The 22,953-nt window shown below is 38.8% G+C and overlaps 1 protein-coding gene across 2 annotated transcripts; it reads right to left on the reverse strand.

Annotated features, from left to right (window-relative positions):
- Positions 1–639: 639 nt before the first annotated feature.
- HJURP (Holliday junction recognition protein) lies at positions 640–15,009 on the reverse strand. 2 transcript variants are annotated; one of them, NM_001006255.3, is made up of 11 exons: positions 14,855–15,009; positions 13,363–13,429; positions 12,052–12,104; positions 11,151–11,178; positions 8,829–8,902; positions 7,716–7,814; positions 6,924–6,972; positions 4,660–6,251; positions 4,112–4,175; positions 2,804–2,891; positions 640–1,301 (listed from the first exon to the last, which is right to left on the reverse strand). In NM_001006255.3, the coding sequence occupies exons 1-11, from the start codon at positions 14,930–14,932 to the stop codon at positions 1,175–1,177; spliced, it is 2,319 nt and encodes a 772-aa protein (NP_001006255.3). In that variant the 5' UTR covers positions 14,933–15,009; the 3' UTR covers positions 640–1,174. The 2 variants fall into 2 exon arrangements, with proteins under 2 accessions (NP_001006255.3, XP_046795963.1); XM_046940007.1 differs by lacking the exons at positions 640–1,301; positions 4,112–4,175.
- Between the last annotated feature and the right edge of the window lie 7,944 nt (positions 15,010–22,953).

Here is a 22,953-nt window from a genome sequence, read left to right on the forward strand (position 1 = left end):
TTATAAGTGCTGCAACGGTGTAAAAGCATAAACAAACAAAAAACCTAACATCAAAACCAAACCAAAGAGCACATGCCCCTAAATGAAGTTCAGTCAAATAAATTTATCCTTTCCTGAAGTTTGGAAAGTTGACATGGGGCAATGCAGTTTAAACAGAGCATACTTGATCTGACACCACTAAAACTGTCTCTTTGCTAAGAAAGAACACAGTAAGAAAAACCCTTGGGACCCTGCCAAATCTTTCTCATGTATTTGTTGTAGATACATAAACCTTTCCTGAGAATTTATTCCTGAAATAAAATTTTTAAAGCAGTGTAATGCAATAGAAAGCACAGCAATGACAGCAGAGCAGCAAGGTCAGACTTGCTCAAACACACCAGCCATGGGCACAGAAATAAAGGAAAAAAGCTACTTACCTTCAGAAGGCCTCAGGTACACAAGGATCTCCAGATAAGATAACCTTGCCTCCACTGCCAAGCCCTAAAAGAGGTCTGGGAAGGGGTGGAGCCAGGATCCACCCCTTCTGGTTACTCGAGTGCACTGCATGCACCTGAGCTCCCCTGGCTTTGCCTTGCCTTCCTTCCAGGTTCTCCATCACTGTTTCAAGCCACGATTCAGCATTTCCACTACAAGCAGGTATTTCTTCAGAACATGTATTTATTGAGAATAAACAGCATGTCAGGTAGAATTTTGACAGGATGTGGAGGAATATAACTACCTAGCTTAAGTTTATTTCAGGCATTTCGTATTGACATGTCTGTACAACAGGAATGGGGCAGAATTCAGTAGATGCTGAGTTTGTTAAGGTCTTAATACTAGTAGATTAAGAATCAAGATTAAAATCAAAACTGAATCATAAAAGTTTATCAGCAGATAAAAACGTAATACAAATCACATTCTAATATAAATACTGCTAAATATATAATTCAAATAAATGTATAGAAAGGAAACTTGGTTCCTTGCAACACCTGACGAAGCCCAAGAATTATGAAGGGCACTGTAGGAAGAAGGCTGGAGTTAGTTCCTGAAGATTTATGTTACAGGGAAGAATAAATCAGCATTAATTGTGTATTACAGTAATGTTCCTGTCTACTAAGGATTTCTTCCTTAAAATACTTGACTTGTATTAATACATCTGTGATTTATGAGAAAACAAACAAACCACAAGTAAAAACTATAAAACAATGCCATTTTCTCTGTATGCCATGAAGGCTCCTTGGTGAGTTTTGATCAGGACGTTGTCTAAGGGATTGCTAGGATTTCGGTCCTTCCCATCGGTGTAGCTTAGTTTTCTGGATACCCTATATAAAATAATTGTTTAGAACAAAGAAAGTTACATGAAAATACTGTAATTACTGACTACTTAATGAACAAAATGAAAAAAAACAAATCACTAAAGCAAGATATCTGAACACCTTAACTGTGAACAGCAGTAGGACTCCTTGCAGCCTTCCAATGAGTGCTCAGTTGAAGGGGAAACTTTTTAACATCTATTTTAAATGAATTTGGTTTACACTAATGAATGTGTAGCAACGTAGTTATAGGAAAGCATCCACATATTTTCTTTTCAGAAACATCTTTTTCATAATCAGTTTTTAGATAAAGGCAGTCAAATTCTAAATGGGAAGTGAATATTCCTTTCCTTTCCACAACCATTCATTGAAACATTTTGCTACCTGTTTAGGCATAAAAATTCTGAGGGCTACAAAGCCATTAAAGAGCTTCACTCCTGGGATATTTGTTACAACCACGGAAGGCTAAGAATCTCACACCACAGGCCTAAGGAATCTTGCCACTCTACATTTTGTTTAGCTACAAATCAGCAAATGAATGAAAAAATAGATTCTAATGCAGATGGCTTCACAAGAAAGCACTCTTGACATTCTCATTTCCTATGCTTTCTGAAACTTCTCTATTTGCATGCTAACAAAAGAAAAACCTTTTCTTTCTTCTGAACAATTACTAATTGCTAAATAATGAACTGTCTTTCTGATTATGTTCTCCATACAGATAGTTTAGAAGTACGTTCAGTCTTCCTTTGAATTTTTTATTCCCATATTGTCAGAAAAATTTTGTATCAGCTGTTGGATCATCTCAAGCATAGTGAAACTATTTATTGGCTTTGAGTCCAGGAAGGTAGCACATTTTGTGGTGCCAAATGGAACCTTCGGGCAGAAAATCTAAAAATTATTTTATAAAATGAAGCAAAACTATTAGAGAACTTCTAATGCTTTTTAATTCTGCTGCCTATTAAATTGGCTTGTAATTAAAAACCCATGAGATCAGAAACCTGAGAAACCTTCAGAAGTCATATTTTCTATGGAAAATAGATGTCATAGCCAGTAACCAGGGTGCTGGAAGAAGCTTTCTTGTTCCAGAGAAAACTGTTATTACTAATAGTGAGTCTATTTGAATGATAATACACTGAACTCTCCAGAAGTTAAGGATCTGAGAAGACTTGTCAGCTCAGGTACACAGCCTGAGTCAAAACAATTCTGTAGTTACACAATGGCTGAAATAATAAGTACCCCTATAATGAACACAAAATGAGCTACTAGAGTAGCTGTTCAATTAGGCAATCTTGTTTTCATTAACCATCTATGTTGGCTTCTGGCTAGTTTTCTCCACAAACACTTGCCTCCCTGTGTTGAAGTCTACAGGTTTGATTAGTTTGGGCTCTCTCAAGCATCCATGTGCCCATTTTCCTTTTACAAGTACTAATTTAAGCAACAACCTCCATACCATTAACATAGAAGTAGAATAGCAAGAATTTCTGATATTTCTTTTCTCCAAAGGAACTTACTTTTGAGGGCATTTCAGTCCACTTCCAGGGCTGCTGTAATGTGGCATTGTCCTAGGCCAACTAGAGCAGACATCTGTATTCTCTGATTCTAGTGATGAAAAATAATATTATGAAAAGGATAAGAACTATGCAGAGTAACACAAACACTGTAGTACATGGTTAAAATACTAGTCTGGCAGTAATATATATATATATATGTATACTTAAATCAGCAAATTTCCTTATTGAAATATTATAGTTAAAAAGGTTGTGGCAAAATTTGGTTTCAAAAACATGTTATACTCCATACTTGTAAGTCTCAAATACATTCAAGAATAAGCATTTTGAAAAACTACCTTATCAAGACCATTAGAAATAAAAGCAGAAGAAACAGATGATTCCAGGAAAAAAAAAAAAAGGAAAAAAAAAAAGGAATAGATAAAGTGTGAGTTAAAATTCGAGGAAAGTAAAATAAGACAGATGGGAATAATCAAAATCCTTATCAAAATTATGTATCAGTAATGAAAATAAAACAAGGCAAAAAAAAAAATCCGATGCAAACAAATGCATTTCTTTTACCATTTTCTCTTTGTTCAGTAGTTGACAACATTTCATAAAATCTTCCATAGCATTTTTTCCCTTACACTTTAATTAGTTATTTGATGACCAAAGATCAATAAAAACAAAGTATAGAAAATAAGTATTGGTGATTTTTACTAAGCTGGGAAAAAAAAAGTTCAGGTCATGTTATAAACATGCCTTAACCGAAATCAGATTATTAGGAGACGACAATAAAATTAGTATCTAGAATCTTAAACTAATACAGCTTTTCAGTCTAGAGTTTGAATTCTATTGTTCTGAATCACCAAAAGTTGCCTTCTTCAGATCAGTAATTAAATTCACCTACACAAGTAACAACAGCCATGCAACAATGCAAGTGCAGATTTTTGTACAGCTGAAGAATCCAAACAAAAGCATTTGGTTATTCAAGTGGTTATTAATAAACTATCCATTTTACACATTTACATGTAAAAAGTAAAAACCACCACCACCAAAGAAAAAGAGAAAACCACTAAATAATAAGCAATACTTTCCTGTACTAGGAAAACTCCTACAGAAAAGATTCTTAATCTACTATTAACATGCAAATAAGGAAATGCTTTTCTACTTAGATCCCTTACTTACTGAAGTAAAACTTAACTATATGCAATTATTACTGAGGAAGAAGAGCTGTCACCTAGGAATATGTGTTTGTAGAGGAAATCCAGAGATATGCTCTTTAAAGAAGCGATTGCTAAAGCAGTAATTCATATAGCCTCTGAAACTAACCTTTCAATGAAGCATCGGGAATAACAAGAAAAGTTTTATCTGAAGAAGCGTGAAACCCAGAGTCCTGAAAATAAAGCATCAACCTACTACATGAGTGGAAAAAAACTTAAGTTATTTTTTCACTATTTGCCTTAGAAGAAACAAGGAGCTTGGCAATAAGGTCTTGATTTAAAACAAGTTCAGTAATTCCAGCAGAGCTCAATAAAGCTTAATTTCATTTTATCCATATATATAGCAAATAAAATACAATCATTTCAGAAGGACACTATGTTAATTAGCAAGGTCAATGTCTGAAATGATCTTAACCAGTGACACGGTGTGCTAAAAACATGAGAAAATCTTTTAGTGGAATTCCCCACAGGAGGCTTAACAACTTACTAATATTTGTTTAGCAAACAAATCTCCTCAAGTTCACAAAATAACCAAACCAACCAAATAGTGCTGGAAGTATGCTGTCACTAGCCTGAAGACCTTTCAGTACTGGTCTGTTTTTTAAGTGTTTCTCCCAGTATCAGCAAACCAATCATTTTCACGATGTCTTTAAATACCTGATGATGACAGTTGTGATTGTTAAAAAATCTGGTGTTACTGCCCTTGTGTAGGCTAACAAAATCCATGCCAACTGTCTGAAGATCATCGTATTTCTTGTGAGAAATCTGCTGACATTTGGTTGAAAAAAAATGTTCAGGTATATTTTTCAGTCGCTTTACTGGTGAAGAAAGAAGATCATTTTGAAAATTTCCTAGTCTCTTAACTCTGGGAATTGCATATAACGATCGAACAGGTGAGTTAACAAGAGCATTTACAGTTTCTGACATCTGTATTCCTTCATATTTCCTTAAATTTGAAGCTCTTTGGAAACCAGGAATTTTTGGAACCACCTCACTAGACAACTGCTGATAAATCTTCTCAAATGCAACGTTATACTGTATACTGGATCCCACAGAATCACTGAAAGTATTCCTCATTATTCCTCCTTTCTCTTCAAGCTTCTGTGAGTTTGAAAGTGGTTTTGTCAATGTCAAAGGCTTTTGGCTTCCTCTGGAACACAGTTTGTAGTAGAGTTTCTCAAACGCATCTTCGTGTTTCTGGGGTGTCTTTGAAGGACTCTGTTTCATAGACAATGAAGAAAATGAGTGTCTGCGTTGAAAAGAATTCTGCCTCTCAGAAATTTTTTTTTCAGGTTTTATGAGCAATGTACCTGATGCAAGATAATAGTCTTTGATAGGTGTAAAAGTGTTACCATCGCTAATAATACTACAAGTAGATGAGCAAAAACGTGATGTGTCATCAGAAGGAAAGTCATTTTTTCGAGTTTTACCTTCTTTTACCAGATGAAGTGCCACTGACCCTGAACTGGCAGAAGATGTTCTAAAAGGTGGTTCCAAAGAATGTTTGTAAGTCAAGTATCCACTTTTGTTGTATTTTGAACTATTCAATGAGACAGTAGTCTGTAATTGATCTTCTGCTAGAAAAGTCTCTCCCATTCTAGCCAAAGCATTAGGAATAGCAATCTGTTCAGAAAGTTTTTGGTCCTTTCCAAATACCAAATGATAATCTAAACTTGAATCAGAGCAGTCCATTTCCATTTCGTTTGTGTCACTGTATGAAAATGGTACCAGACCAGAAGAGTTATCAATAAAACACGGATCATCAAGAAGTCCACTATTCTCATTTATATTACTTCCAAAAGTTTGATTCTGGATGTCTTTACTACCGCTGCATATGCTGGGCAGTGCTTTTTTCAATTTGAGTGGTCTGAATTTTCTTATTTTTTCTACAGTGATACTGAGTTTTGGTCTTCTAGCATGCCCTCTTTTGTACTTATAGAGTCCAAACACATATTTGGAGGTTTTTTTCCGAGCTTCCTTTGTAATAAGCTTTGTCAGCACCTCTACCATTTTAGGATACAAGTCTGCAAGTGTTACATTACTCCAGGAACAACCTTCGTCTGCAGACTGATATTCTTCCAATGTACTATTATAGCCAGTTTCATTCATTTCTTGAAAAGATCGATGCCTGGGTACAGTTATTGTATCTGGCAACATAGGTACACCAGAAGATTGTAACTGGTGGGGGCCAGAAGAAGAACATTCATTTGCCAACTCTACTTTCTTTCTGCAAACACTGCTTTGGTGGCCTATTCAAAACAGAAAAACAACAATTAAGACACTTCAGTAACATGACTTAAAATACTGCATGTGGTACAGATACGCTCTTCTATCACTGAGCTTTTTTCCAAGCTAACTGGGTTTTTAACATACCATTGGTTAGGAGAAATTAAAAGATTTTTCTTAATTACATTGAATTAACAGATTATAGAAGACAGAAATGAGAGGTATTGGGAAAAGAAAAAAAAACACCAAATAATTTGTAAGTAGCTTAATATATAGACAGAAAATACATTTATTATAGAGTAGAGGTAGACTGTTTCACTCTCTAATTTCTGTCCAGAAGGCACAGCCTCATCCTACAGATTTTAATGTATTTTTGTATTTCTTGAAATCTTTGTGTTTAACTAGTATCAGTGCAGCTTCCCTTGAGGTAAAGCATGATAAGAATCATGCTTTTTGTACTCTTCAGGCTTGAAATATTTACATCAAAATTCTATCTAAAGTTTCCAGGATCAAGTCTGGAAGTGTTACTACTGAAATACTGATTTGACTACCAGCAAATCCAAAGCCAATCCTTGAATCAAACATAAGCAGTAACAAAATAGTCATGCTTTCATTAAATTGAACATACTTCTGTTGAAGTTTGTAATATTTAATAAGCAACATATTTGACCCACACCCAGAAGATATAGCTGTACCTATCATTTCTCGCACTGGTGAAGTGAAATGACTTGATGAAGGTTCTACCTGAAAAATGAACAAAGTAAAAAAGTAAAAAAAAAAACCCATGAATCCTAAATTAATTCTGGATTTTTGCATGTTAAAAGTAACACCATCGTATTATTTATGACTCCTCCTGCCCTCCCCTTAATATACTAGGTCCTGTACAGTCAAATTATAAAAGGAGGAAAAAGTCTAGTTTAAGACTTCAGTAAGATTTCTTCAGAGTCCTGGGAAGTTATTATAATCTTTGCAGCCTCTACATTACATAGTGTATTTCAATCTTCTTCCCAGATTTGAAAATTTATATGTGGATATATATATATCCATGTGTTAACACACACACACACACACTCATCCACATATAAATTCTGAAGTCATGTATATTTATATGGATGATCTATGTGTCTCTGGCATATCTGGTAAGAAATAGACGCTGTAGCATGTACTGTAAATGAATTAAAGTCAAAATCTTAGTTTTTTTCCCCCCTAAAAACCTCAAACTGAGGCTTTCCTGAAGATCTACTGAAGTGAAAACCAATTCACATCAGGGTAAAAAGAACCAAGTACGAAATTCAGAAGTATTTGGATATTGTCTGCTAAGTTTTTTATAATCATTGCCATCGAAGATTTGAGATACTGTGATATTTACACAGGCAGCAAGCTGCAGAGAAGTTATATTAAGATTCATTGTGATACACATAGCTACAGAATCATTCTGTCTTTCTAATTACCAAATAACTTTTAACAGAACAGGAGAAATATGTTACCGTAATCCATTTGGGAATTCTTCTTTCATTATCTTGTACTATCACATCTACTTGAACCTGTACTTTTTCTCGCGCTTTCACATCATCTAAATCCAGATTCTTAAGGGAAAAAAAAGAAGATTAAAACACAAAGAAGTTATTGACACAGAAAAGCACAAATACGTTGCTTAGTTTTATTTCCAACTGGTGTTATTCAGATGAGGACCTTCAATGTGCATGAAGCTCATTTTTTTAATGTATGTTTTATGTAAAGAAAAAAAAAGTCTCAAGAAGGAATTGTATGTCAAAACAGAGATAAGTAGATAGTTTTTTGATCCAAGGAATCTACTGACTGAAAAGAAAAAAACCAAACCCCACCCAACAACAAAACAAAAAACAACAAAAACAAACCAATTCCCTAAAAGCCCCATAAAAACCAGCAAAACAGTTCTAGTGAGAAGTTAGAGAGCGATTTGGTGATAAATGACAGGTGTTTTTTAATTACTGAAAAGACATGTCAGTGTCTAGAACTTTTGCTAAACAAAACAGAAAAGTAAATAATTTTCTGGCAACTGTATGTGAGCAAGCAGAACACAGGATTCGAATGGCTTCACACACAAGATGCACACTGTACTTTTCTTCATAACTAGTCTGGGTATTTCTGATACCCGTGGCATAGCTTTGGCAAAAAACAGCAGAAGATTCTATTCTGCTTTTGTTACCCTAGTCATTATTTCAGGTTTACTTTTTAAAATCATGTTCCCTCTTTATATTAGACTGCCTGAAAAGAACAATCATATTTAAGAGGTGTTTTTACTTTGTGATTTGTCTGGTTATTCTTTTTGCATACCTACAAAAGCTTTTATCAGAGTTGCCTGTTCTGTACATCATATGGTTTTCTCTGGTGTAGTAATACTCAAACATCATAATTATTTCAATAAATAATGTCATGGAGAACAATACAAGCTTCTAATTTGCACTACTGATTATAAACATGCATTAAGGTGCACAATGCAGAAAGTCATCTGCTGATAGTGCATTAACTCTTCAGGCCAATACAAGCTATACAAGTCATTCAGTTATTTCTATTAAACATAAAATTTTTCTACTACATTAGATACGAGAAATTTTTACCTGGAAGTGAATGTCTTCAAATCTTCTTCTCACTGACACTATCTCAGCATCGCTTTCTTCACCTGCAGTTTGATCTTAAACAGTAAATGAAACTTAGTTTTGCTCAAATCAAGTTTCATGGAAATGTTTTAAACACATACTGTGTAACACTGACTAAAGAGGTTTCATTGCAGAAAACTGTTTCCTACAATAAAGCTTTACATGTGTATTACATTTTTATTTCAAGTCCAATTGAAAAACATGATTTATAGGCTTATAAATAACTTGTGAGGAAACAGAGAAGAGTGAAGATAAATATTATTAATACTTTTACCACTATTTTCATTCATGCTACACTGTTGAGCTCATTGTTCTTTTCAAATTATTATTAAAAAAAAGCATATGAACATATTCCACAATGAATTGTCAACACGTCAAGGAGTTAAGGAATGAGATTTAAAGAAGAATGTGAATAATGATTTAGTAGTACTAGCAGTACCTCCCAAGCTGCTCCCAAGTTCAAGAACTGTTTGGACAGTGCTCACAGACACTGGGTTTGAATTTTGGATGGTCCTGTGTGGAGCTGGGAGTTGGACTCAGTGATCCTTAGGGGTCCTTTCCAGCTGGGGATATTCTGCAATTCCATGAAAACTCTATAGCATGTTTATAATGTTTCTTTTTCTGTTGTTTCGTTTTGTTTTTCTTGCAAGGGAACCTTCCAGAACTGCCATGCCTGCCTTCATTTACAGATAGGTCCTTCAACAATCTTTTTTTTTTTTCTCCATTTATTTCATAAGAAGTAGAAAGAATATAGAGTATAAGATATTCCATATTTCAGTAAAAACTCATGGAGCAGGATTTCCTCTTTTCACATTTCAATTTCTGTATTATTTTGTATTAAAAACTAGAACACTAGCACTTAAACTGACCAGTATAAGTAAAATCCATAGCATTAGACTCACACATAGGAAGTTATCTTCACACAAATCTTACTTCTGTATAAGCTTATTTCATAATTACCTTCTAAGCCAGATATTGTTGTTAATAAAATTACTGAAAACTGCTTTGACATAGCTGTAAAAAACCATGTTAAATCTCTTGTCACCTCGTTAGATTTACAAAAGTATCCACAATGAAGGTATCCACAAGCTACAATGAAGTTTGCGCACAGTACATCTAAAAATTATTGCCTAACATTCTTACTGCACAAGTAACAGAAATGTGATCTTCCCCAAAAGAGAGGATCTTTATCTTCAACTATAAGACAGTGCTGATACTAAGACTATAGTGGGACTTCTCATGACTGGGTGGATAAGACAGACTCATTCAGACCTAAGGACTGAAAATGACATATGCACTTAGCAAATACACTTACCCAACTCAAGATGGAGATTAAAGAAGCTTCTGCTTGGTGCAGAAGCTTTTTCTCTATTTGTTTCCAGATAAACTGATGTCAAATATCACAAGGGATTTATATTTTATTACATCTCACGTCTAACTGAAGCACAGACATTATTGACTCCTGTAAATACTTTGAAGTATTCAAACTATACAATAATTAACCTTGCTTCCCAGATCAACATTTTAATTTTGTAGAATGATTCAAGGTATATAGCTGAACTTTGTACAGACACATTGTTGGTAGAATTACAAGGAGAGCGAGAAATATTGGGTTGTTTTCACATATCCACCATAGAAGTTTCTGTACTATATACACCATAACATCCCCCCGTCATTTACCCCTGTAAAAAAACTTCTACTTTATTGGAACATACAGCTCCTTTTAAGAACAAATGTAAAGGGAGAAGTATAACACCAAAAGACTAAGTAGCAACAGAACATGTGCAACTTGATTTAAATTCCCTCGTGGTACTCGATCGATAAAGAAATACCTACATTTCCAGCAGGCAGCCTAATTCAGTCAGCTCATAGAATAATCTGCTAAATTTTGGATCACTCATCATGCAACTTCATGAGATTCCTTTAACATATTTCTATGACTACTTGCATCGTTCCTTTCAAAAAGCTAGCGAATTCCAGATTCTTCCACACGGACACCTGACTAACTCAGGGTAGGCTTTGCAGATTCAATTAACATCTGACAAAGGCTAAACAATACAAGAAAAGCCTGTCTATATAACTGATAAGAGGACATTATTTTAATCAAGTTGTGATGATAGCAATGTCAATCATAATTTATTTACTCATTTTAAATGTTTTATCTAGGTTTCAGACTCTTTATGAACATAAGCATTAGTACGGGTTTTTGATCAACAGACCAACTTGTCCAAAAGAGTCTTGACTTTGTAGAACTTAATAGTGTTTGTATTTTAAGCACTTTACCTGCAGTCCTTTGACTTCTTGCATGATGCTGCAATTAGAAACAGGAAAAAGAAATGTCAGAAGAATCTTAGAATAGTAAAGTTGCTTCAACTGAAGCCTTTATTTTCTTCAGTATATCTTTCAAGTAGGTGCTTCCTAAATAACCATTCAGTTTCCCTCAGCTTCTGCAAGGCCTTTCCAGCAAAGCCACGAATACACAGTAAAAGATGTCTGATCTTTCATACTGTTGCTGTTAAAATCACTATAAGAACATATACTACAGTTACCTTGGCCACATGAGGGGCTAAAATAGAATTCTTCTTACAGCTCTTAATGGATTAAGTCTGAAAAGTTGTGCAGCTATTCCCTTGTTGCAATGTTTAGTGGGTGATACGCATGAAATACAGCCACATTTCTCTCTCCGTTAAATCTACTCTTAAGCCCCAAGACTGAATTTCACCCTCATCTCCTTGCACTGTGGGGTTCAGAACAGTTTCTGTGTTAGGTAATAAGGCACACTACACAGCAAGGTGGCTTTTTACATTTAGTGAGAAACACTGGGCTTTTGATAAAGCTCTTTTATGCTCTTATGAAGGAGTTCAGGAAACAGAGTAAGAAGTGACTGTATGTATAACATCACTACTTAGAATAAAAATATACAAAAGACATGCCCACAACACTATAAATAGAAAACAGTTTTCCATCTTTACTAATAGTATATAATCACCTACTTTCATCCATCTCATGTGATATTCTTAACCAATCCATCCTAGAAACCTATTTTAAAGTAGTTATCGATGTCATTGATTGATGCCTCTTGCAAGTATTAAATGGCACAAGAAAATTAGAATCTATTCCTATAGGTATATAGGAAAGAGATACAGAAATACTGACTACGTAGTAGAACTATATTATTAGGTACCTTAAATCGTTTTCTAACCTCCTTGGTTGATAGATCTCCCCACTCTTTTGGTCCTAGAAATCACAAGAAACGTTAATACAAACACAGCATTTCTTATAAAACTATTTATCTGTATTGAGTGGCAGTAGCAAGATGATCAAATCTGAACAATCTTCAACACAATGGTTGAAACCAAATCTTATAGGAAAACAAAACAAGAGAACAATGCAATTTCAAGTTAAAATTGAGAAGTTGGTTTAAAAAACAACAACAACAAAAAAACCCACCCCACTAGTCTAACAACACTAAGCTAAAACCAAAGAGCATTAACAAACCATCTACTATGAAATGTACAATGAAAAAGCACATTAGTTTGTTTCAGTAAATAAGATTTATTTAGTTCATGCAGACAACGTGGTATTTGAGGATGTTTAAAGCCCTACTAAAGGCTTTATGTACTGAAATCCATAATTACAGACCAATTGCATAGACGCTTCTGAATTAAAACTGTAACCAAGGCCTTTCCAAATCGAAGACTGTTTATTACAGTGCTGTATGTACATGTAGTCTTCACCCTACCCCAGCCTCTGCTGAGCACTCAGTGCATCCATTACAGTGAGCTTGAAGCTGTGGTAGCACTTCATGCCTACGTTGTTCTCTACAAGAACTGACACGTCAATTACATGTTATAAACCACAATTCAGTACGGATAAAGTTCTGCAGAGTATTTCACCTCTCAGTAACCAAGCTACTAAATTACAGGTCTTTCCCTTCTCCGTAAGTATTAGCCACTCTACAACAGATTAACAATTATAATGAAACACTGCAACATATGACATGGCATAACATGATATAAATTTATGCTAAGTACTTGAACATTCAGTGAAAAATTAAAGACACTACTTATCTGTTCTACCGTGACATCTGACACGCTTGAAACGTATAACTTACAGCAGCCTTAGGAATACTAAGCAAAGCTGAAACTACAGAACCCAATCATGCCTACCAGCTTCCTGCTACTGCCTCTACTACTTTGTTTTAGTCTTCAGCATTTTGATTCTGGCATTACAAGTCATTCAAATATTAACTGCTGTTTTCCTGTTGTCTAAAACAGCATGCAAGAGACTGAAAAACTGCATGTGAACCATTCCTCCTGGTACTACTGTGCTCATAGCAAAGTTCACAGACGAAATGCAGTTCCTGAGTAGACAACAGCCAGAATTTGTTGAAATCTCTTCCATTATGTAACTGCCAGCAGTTCCTGCTGCATACTTCATTGTGTCTAAACGCACAGCATGTAAATAAAATATTGAAGATGAAAGAAGTTCTTACCTTCAGGTGTGTCATAAGTGAGGGTTTCCATGGAAATAAGGAAGTCATCTTCAAAAGGATAATTATACTAAATAAAAACATAATTAAATATTAGAACAAAACACAGAATCATAAAGTGACTTGGGTTGGAAGGGACATCAAAGATCATCTATCTCCAATCCCACTGCCACAGGCAGAGTTGCTGACCACTAGATCAACCACCAGACCAGGCTGCCCGGGGCCCCATCCAACCTGGCCTTGAACACCTAGTGGGGTAGGGCATCCTCAACCTCTCTGGGCAATTTGTTCCAGCACCTCACCACACTCAGAGTGGAACATTTCCCCCGACATCTAATCTGTATCTCCCTTCTTTTAGTTTTAAACTATTCCCCTTTGTCCTATCACTGTCTACCCATGTAAAAAAGTTGACTTCCCTCATGTTTATAATCTCCCTCTAAATACTGGAAGGCCTCAATGAGATTCCCCCAGAGCCTTCTCTTCTCCAAGCTAAACAACTCCAGTTCTCTCAGCATTTCTTCATATGAGAGGTGCTCCAGCCTCTGATCAGCTTAGTGTTCTGGACTGTCTACAACAGCTCCAGATCTTTTCTGTGCTGGGGGCCCCAGGCCTGGACGCAGTACTCCAGATGGGGCCTCACAAGGGCAAAGCAGGGGGAGGACAATCCCCTCCCTCTCCCTACTTGTCACTGCTCTCCTGATGCAGCCCAAGATACCATTGGCCTTCTGGGCTACAAGAGCACACCACTGGCTCATGTCCAGCTTTTCACCCATTGGGACCCCCCAAGTCTTTCTCTACAGGGCTGCTCTCAATGATTTGTTCTCCCAGTCTGATTAAATATAGATAAATGATTAAAAACAATTTTAGTACGTAAACATGGTTTACATAATTTTGCTTTGACTTTTATTGTCAGTGTGTTGTTTTATTGGTGGAAGTTAGAAGCCAGCACCTGGAAACACTATTTCAAGAAAAAAACACATGTATTTCAAGCATGTACATGAGCCATTTAATTTCGAAATATAAGCCAGAAACGGAGAAAGTGGGGATTCAAAGAGTTCTTAAAGTGGTAAACGCTACACGGATTCTCCTGAACGCCGTCTGGAATTAGCCACCAACCACAGCTGTGCAGCTCACGATGTATGACAACACTCAGCCCGAGGCCGGATGAAAACAGTGGGGCAGAAGCTGCCTCGACTTTAAGGCCAGCACTGCCCCCAGAATGTGACCCAGATCAACTGGGTGAACGCTCGGCATAAACATACGCGTGCCTGCACCCAAGCGTGCAGTTCCCGCATCTTTATCACAAAATGGCTGTGAGGTGAAGCCTCCCGAGGGCAGCTGTCAGAGCTCGTGACAGCGCAGCGACGTCTGCAAGGAACCCCCACCGCCTCCTGCCAACAGCGCGGCCCGTGGGGCCTCGCCCACCCCCGCCGCAACGCGGCCTGGCAGGCCGGCCGCCAGCCGGGACGCACACACCGCCCAGCGCGGTCCTCACCCTTTCCAAGATGCTGAGGATGGACGTCTGGAAGCGGGCATTGCTCCGCCGCAACCGTTCGTCCAGATCCAATGCCATGACGCGGGATCCCGAGCGTCCCCAGACTGCGCGGAGCAGTGCAACCCCTCACACCCCGCTGCCACCCCCCGACGACCTCCGCTCCTCCCACACCGATTCAAACTGCGCGCGTCCCTCCCCGCTTCCAACCTTCCATTGGGTGCCGCTCACGTCAGTCCAGACGAAGCAGCCATTCACAGTGCGGTGTGCACTGCTCTCTTCTCTGTGATTGGTTACTTAGGCAGTCAGTCCGCCTCAAAATCCCTCCCATTGGACACAGGGCTCGCGCCGGACTGGCGGCTGAGTGTTACGAGAAAACGGTGCTCTACGTAGCAGCAGTCCCATACCGCGAGCTCCCATTGGCCACGGGGGCAGCTATTTCCGTGTCGTTCCGTGCACCGCTTGTTTGTGGACGGATAGAATTCACTACCTTCTTGTGTCCATAGTCAAACCTTGTACCCCTAACTGTGGAGATGCAGTTATGGTATTCAGCCCTGGAATGGGAGCGGGAGTGACCTCCATAAGCTTGTTGATGTGTATTCCTATCAGTGCACCTCCTCTCGCTAGCAGGCATAGCCGGTAACTTCTAAGCTAGGCCAAACTATCTCTTCACAGTGTGATGTGGTGGAGAGACAGTTTTTAGAGTCATAGAACATCCTGAGTTGTAAGGGACTCACAAGGATCACAGAATCACAGAGACATACAATGGCTTGGATGGTTGGAACCACCAAAGTTCCAACCTTTGTGCCCTGGGCAGGGCTGCCACCCAGCAGCTCAGGCTGCCCAGGGCCCCATCCACCCTGGCCCTGAATGCCTCCAGGGATGGGGCCCCCACAGCTTCACAGAGGGCAGCCTGTGCCAGGGCTTCACTGCCCTCTGAGTAAAGAATAACCTCCTAATATCCAACCTAAATCTCCCCTCTTTAAGTTAAAAAACACTCCCCTTTGTCCTATCACTATCAGATCATGTAAAAAGTCGGTTTCCATCTTGTTTATAAGCTCTCTTGAAGTGCTGGAAGGCTGCAAAGAAGTCTCCCTGAATCTTCTATTTTCCAGGCTGAACGAGCCCAGCTCCCTCAGCCTGTTTTCACAGGAGGGGTGCGCTCTGATCATCTTTGTGGCCCTCCTCTGGATCCACTTAAATAACTCTACATCTTTCTTGTGCTGTGGGTCCCAGATCTGGACACAGTACCCCAGTTGGGGCCTCACAAGGGCTGAGCAGAGCGGGACAATCTCCTCCCTCACCCTGCTGGCCACCCCTCTTTTGATGCAGTTGGACCTCTGGGCTGCAAGCACGCTGCTGGCCCATGTTCAGCTTTTTTGTCAACCAGAACCCCCAGGTCTTTCTCTGTAGGGCTGCTCTCAAAGAGTTCCTCTTCGATTCTGTACACTGCCCTGAGGAAGGTGCAGCGCCCTGCATGCTTGGATCTATTGAACCTCATTAGGTTCAAATGGGCCCACATTTGTAGCTTGTCCAATTCCCTTTGGATGACCTTCCCTTCCTTTATTGTGCCAATGACACCACTTAGCGTGGTGAATGCCCTGTGAACTCCAGTAGCTTGGGGCCGTGCCCACTGCCCTGGGAGCCTGTTCCAGAGCCCGACCATCCTCTGGTGTAGACCCTGTCCCTAACCCCCAGCTGCCCCTCCCCTGACACAGCTCCATGCCGTTCCCTCGGGCCCTGTCGCTGTCACACAGAGCAGAGCTCAGCGCTGCCCCTCAGCTCCCCTCGTGAGGGGCTGCAGGCCACAATGAGATGTCCCCTCAGCTCCTCTGCTCTGATCTGAACTAACCCAGGGACCTCAAGTGTTCCTCATATTTAAACATGTTAAGTGCCATTTCTTGTAAAAGAAGCTTTTTTTTGTTGTTCTTCAGCCAGCTTTTTTCAGGGCTCCCCAGGGCAGCAGTGCCTTGTTGTGAGGGAACAGGGCCGTAGGGGCTGTAGAGAAAGCCACACAGAATATTCACCTTTCTGATTGATTTAGCAACAACAGCCAGAGAACTGAACACTTGGAGAACTGGGTGCAAAATGCCCACTGCAAATCCTGCCGTTGCCAGCCTTTCTCCAGCCAGTCCATAGGGTTCTGGCCCTTAGGTCACAGAGGAGGGGGGTTTGTCATTGGCAGCACTGAAAGCATCAACTTCCCACCATTATGGACTTGGATGCCATCCCATTCCTGTCCAGTACTCTTCAAGCAGCCATTTATTTTCTATAAATAAAGATTAAAAATAAAAATGTGCTCTCAGCACATCAAGTGCCCTGTAACTGTCCTTTTTTTTAAAAAAAATGTTTGCCATTTTGCCAACGCAAAGACATAGATGCATTTTTCATAATGGCTTATAATCTACACTTGATTTATATTTATCTACTTACTATTTATGAGCTCCGTTGCAATAAATTTATTTTTGAAATGCCAGAAGTAAAGAAACATCAATTTTCTGCATTATTACTGTTTCATGGTGGAGAAGTTTCCACAGCTCACAAGTTCTGCAGTAAGGCTTTACCCTTTTTCTGGAATCAGCAAGACTCAACTTTTCTGTCACCACTGCATGAACCTCTGTGCTCAGTGGTTAAACCATCTGTGTGGTGAGTAATCCAGTCACCAGAGTAGTGAAATACTGATTGGGACAGCATAAAAAGAAAGGACAATCATGGTGATTGAAACTAACAAGCTAGATTGCACCCCAACACTTATCACTATCACCCAGAATCATTTTGGAGATCACCTAATTATATTCTTTATTTGCCAGTTATCCACCTAGGGATGGATTTGTTGCTGTTCCCTTTGACTGAAGCTACGCTTTGACTTTGTAAAAGCTTATATAAACTTTGTAAGATTTTTTTTTTAAGTACCTACTTGGAATAGACCCAAATCTATGCATCTCAAATTCAGCTGCCAAAACCACGGGACACTCAATGATTTGTCCCAGGTCCTTCTAATCTTTCCTTTCTCCTGAGTAGAAGAGGAGTAATGTTATTACTTTTACTGTCCTGGATACTGGAAAAGTAAATTCTATAATATTTCCAGCATAGTCATATATTTGGATAAGTCAGAATATTACCAGGAAGTTTATAAGTAGACAGTTAAGTCTGTCTCTCCATATATATGTGTACTCACGGCAAGCTTTATATGACATGTAGTAAATAAGACCTCAAGTCTCCCTTGGACACTTTGGCACTCTGGTGGCTCACGTTCAGCCAACAACCCCAGGTCCCTTTCCTCTGCAAAGCCTTCTAGGCACACTGCCCCCAAGCCTGATCATGTTGTTGTGACCAAAGTGCAGGACTTGGCACTTGTTCTTATTGAGCTTCGTCCCATTTGCCTCACTCCAGTGATCCAGCCTGTCCAGATTCCACTGTAGGGCCTTCCTACACTCAGACAGATTGACAGTTCCTCCCAGTTTGATTCAGTTCATTATTACCCATGTGGAAAAATAAAGCATATCTTAAAGTTATTGGTTCTTCACTTTAGAGTCCAGGGTTGTCATGACATTCATTGTCGGGTTTTGTGTTGCCATTGCCATGCTTTGATAATTAAAGGTTGATAGACAGTACGCACACAGGATGAGATTGATTAGTTCCTTCTGAAATTTTCTTAGAAGCCACTCATTTTAAAGTTCTCATGTCTTGTAATTTATTAATATGTAATATTATACTAAAATAATAAAAACAGCCCCAATTTATTGGGGTAATCCCTAATCTAAGAAAATAAGAATATGGGTTTTTTTTATTATTATTATTTCAGTTGCCGATAGAAGATGAGTTATTCAGCCAGTCTATCCGGAGACTAATTTTGGCTCTTTGAATCCATGTGACACCACAAGAATGACAGGAACACTGAATGGCAAATAACTTATTTTACCATTCAGGTCAGAAAATGTGAGCCGGCATTCAGCAGTTGAGTGCAAAAAAGTTATAACTGGTTTATTTGATAAGATGTAGCCAAAAATGACCTTAAGAATCAAAGCTGACAAATACTAGGTAATGCTTTTGCCTGAAGGAGGTGTTTATACAGGCTGCAAAGCAAGGCAGTAAACAAGCAAAAGAAAGGACCAAAGGAAAAGCAATAATGCTAAAACTTTGTCTGTTAAGACTTCTATAAGAAATAGAGCAGCTGTCCAGGAAATGGAAAATCTTTTCTTAGTTTCTTATATTTTCTTATACGTCTGCTGCTTGCCATGCCTTGCTTAATTACTGAGATTGTAAATTAATTGGGACTACCCATTAGTCTTTCATTTACACAGCACTTAGCGTAACAATGTCCTTGTCTTAAGTTCTATTCCAGTAAGGACACTAAGCAAATCATTATAAAATCATGAATACTGGGAAGTGGCTTGCAGTCTACATTTGAATGGGGGAGGCTGGACCGTAAAGTTTTAATTGTGCTATGTGCCATGAGGAGGCATGGATCTTGAACAGTACTGGCAGAGATATGAAAATGTCCTGTCCTGCAGTCACAGTATGCACCCAGACTTCTGAGGCTTTGCTGTTATAAATAGGTTCTCACACTTCCTCTGCTACAGGTAAAAGGCATGCTGATATCAGCAGGAAAATTCCCGCAGTGTGAAGACTGCCAGCATCCATTTAATCTTATGATTAAATAAACATTGCTGTCCTTTTTATTTTTCTTGCTATAAAAGAGAACATTGCTGTTTAAGATGTTGCAGAAAGCCAAGCATTTCATGAAAAAATATCTTTGGTCTCTGTAGTGCTAGAAGCTCGTCCTGTTTTGTGTCCAAATTCAACCTTTTCTGCAATTCTATTGAGTAGGTCTGCACAGAAATGGTTGACAGATGATTTAACCTCAACTCCCCTTTAATTAGTTCAGATTACAGAAGAATAATTTGTAGGACTGGTTCAAATGTGTCATTGCTTACCCTGTAGTGCTCTGCCATATGTAATTGTTTTATTCATGGTGTTTACATCACTGATACATATTTCAAAAGAGAGCTGTGTTCTCACTAGCTCATCAGTTAGCTCAGCTTCAAGCTGTATTTTATCCTTTTAATCTCTCTCTCCTTTTTTTTTTAATAAATCAAAACATCTGTGCTAAGTGATCATTTTTACTATTCTGCTCTGAACTCTCTCCAGTCAGTCAATATCTTTTACTATTTAGGCATCTGGAGTAGTAAATCATTTTCTGAAAGCAACCTCTGAAGAACTATAGTAAAAGCGATTTACACATCTATTCTCTGTAAGTGTTGATCTTCAGATACAGCCAAAACAGCACATTGACTATTTAAAGGGCAAACTCATCTCTCTGTAGTATATTTCTTTAGGATAACGTGCTGCTCTCTTTGTACAGGGAAGTATGAAGACATAAAATAACTGCTCTTTTCCAGAAACCCTTGCAGAGCTCAGCTTGTGTGAAGTCAGTGAATATAATCAGGCATTCAGAGGCTGTGGAAAACCACAGAGTGGTGGAGCCAGGAATAGCTGTAGGCATGGAAAAGAGCTGTCTGCGAGCATGAGAGGCAGTGTGAACATCCCAGGAAAGCATAGGGTACCTCTGTCTGCAGAGGGCAGGTGCAGTGCCCTGTGAGGAGCTATGCCTTCCCTGCTCTCAGAGGTAAGACAAACACAATATTTTAGTCCCCCTTACTCAGAACTGTATCCAGAATAAACCATGACAATTGACTGTCAGAAAGCCATCAAAAATCTTGCCCATCAAAACAAAAACCACTTCACTGGGTTCCCACAGTACTGGGTGGAGGCTCCTCCAAAATGCATGCAGGCCTGCTGGATGGGAATTGAGGATCTATGCCTGCCCTCGCTGTTCTGCTCATTCTCTGAAGGCTGTATACTACCTTCTATTGTTTGAGAATATGTTTGTTTTTGTGGGGGAGTAATTTATTTGGCTTCAGCCTAATCATTCTGGGCCTTCCAGCTCTAGTGGCTTCTGGCTATTTTCATCTCTTTCCTGATGTGCTGGGACTGTCTGGGATAGAGTTCACCTTCCTCATAGCAGCCTCTACAGTGCTGGATTCTGGATTTGTGACTAAAACAGCATTGGCAAGACATTAACAGTTTGGCTATGGTTTAACAGTATTTGCATTGTGTCAAGGCTTTCTCTTTTTTCCCCGCTCTCACAAATGTGAGTGGGCTGAGGGCGGGCACGAAGCTGGGAGGTAACACAGAGGGACAGATGACCCAAATTGTCCAAAGGGATATTCTATACCATATAACATGATGTTAACCAGTAAAAACTGGGGTAGGGGAAGAAGGTGAAGGCTCTTCTCTTCCAGAGTAGCCATTGTTTTGAGACTAGTGGGGTATCTCTTTGTCTGTGGGAGGAAGAGAGTCACTGTCTTCGTATCACTTTAAACTTGTTTTGCTGGTGCCCACCCCACCCCAACCCTTTCCTTCACCTGCTCAACTGTCTTTATCATGACTCCGTGTTTCTTGCATTTTCCCTTCCTATTTTCTGCCCTGTTCCTCTGAAGTGAACAAGCAGCCCTGAAGGTGCTTGGCTGCTGGCAGGACTCAACCCACACTACCTGGTTACTTCTAAAGCCTTCTGATGGCTGAAATACTTGTGTCTGTAAACTCATTTATAAAAGCAGGTCTGAAGTTCAACCACTATGTCTAAGAATAGAGCAACAAGCAATTACCAGGACAATGATTACCTTGAAATGGTCAGTCTTCTTTACACCAATCATGGAAATGGAGAAATGAGAACAAAAGTCACTTTTTATCATTGAAAAATCAGGGCACAGAGCTCAGGAATCAGAGCTAATAAGATTGTACAATAAAATCCAAAAATGAGAATGTCCTTTAAAAGGAATGAGGGAATGAGTGCTTCCTGCCCCCTTCACTACTTTACTCTATTTCTCAGTATCAGCTAAAACTATCTGGAATGACTTTTCTCAAAATTCTTTACTATCCAGCATTTTGTATTAGTAGCTCCTGCCTGGACTGGCAAAGAACTGAGTGTCACCAATGTGCTGAATTAATGCCACCACTCAACAGTCATATTATGCCTCTACTGCATAGATTTCAAGTTATTTCACAACATATAGTAAGAATTATTATCACTGCTTAATAGAGAGAAAGCCTGAGTCAAAGAGCTAAGTGATTTGCCCATGGTTATGCATGTGATGCTGGCTTACCGGTCAGAAGGCTGCAGGAACATCCTGTTCTAGCCTAGCATCCTACTGCTTGACAGTATTAACATCAAAATACTTGTAGGTAGTTCCCCTGAGTTCTTTCACACTCATCATGATAGAAGTCTTTGAGTTTGTCTCCACTATGCCAGCCCTCCTGAAGAACGCATAACTATCTGTCGCATCCCATTGGATCTTCCTTTGAAGGAAAGGAAATGGCAATTTTGCATGACCCAATCAGAACTGGCTTGCAGAGATGAATGATCACACTCAGATGCATTGCAGGTGATATCAGAACATATTCACCTGTGGCAGAGGTCAGTAAAATACAACCAGCATGGCTACCTACCCTCTGTCCTGCATGAGCAGATTGAATTGTTTGAAAATGTTTGAACACAATACTCATTGTCATCAATGTCACCATGTTGATCACATCAGCAGGAATGAAAAATAAAGCCACATTTACTGAAAACCAAATATTGGCAGTGCTTCAGAAACAGGCCAAGGACTTACTGAAAAGAATATTGATTGAGCCAAGAAAACACCAAGCAGTTATAAAAATTTAATCATATTCTCATTCAAGCCTGTCTTCAGTGCCAGGAATTAAAATTCTCACATCTCCCGAGGATGGAAGATGTATTTCCATAATGTTCTTTAAGTTTCATTGCTCTGCATCTGTACCAAACAGTAGAATTATTCACTGCAAATGATTTAGCTGAGATACATAGCCCTTTCTACTGTGAGCATACAAATTATGCATAAACAAACTGTGATTTTTTTTTAATCTGTTTCTCATTTGCAATCATTCAGCAAAGAGCTGGGCAACCCAATGTGAGCCAGCAAGGTATTTTTGGACTGGCCAAAATAAATATTTGGTCTGCATGATTCAAGAACATATGTGTGATCACTTACCAGATGAAATTATTGCTATTCCTCAGC

This window comes from Gallus gallus, chromosome 1 (genome assembly GCF_016699485.2).
Source record: "Gallus gallus isolate bGalGal1 chromosome 1, bGalGal1.mat.broiler.GRCg7b, whole genome shotgun sequence".
NCBI lineage: Eukaryota > Metazoa > Chordata > Aves > Galliformes > Phasianidae > Gallus > Gallus gallus.

Bases quoted from the DNA above. Each gene is read 5' to 3' on its own strand.
- HJURP (NM_001006255.3), bottom strand. From the start codon at position 14,932: ATGGCATTGGATCTGGACGAACGGTTGCGGCGGAGCAATGCCCGCTTC. The intron at 8,903-11,150 runs GTAAAGTGCTTA...TTACTGTTTAAG, and splicing joins AAGAAGTCAAAGGACTGCAG to ATCAAACTGCAGGTGAAGAA. The intron at 1,302-2,803 runs GTAAGTTCCTTT...TATTTTATATAG, and splicing joins GGACTGAAATGCCCTCAAAA to GGTATCCAGAAAACTAAGCT.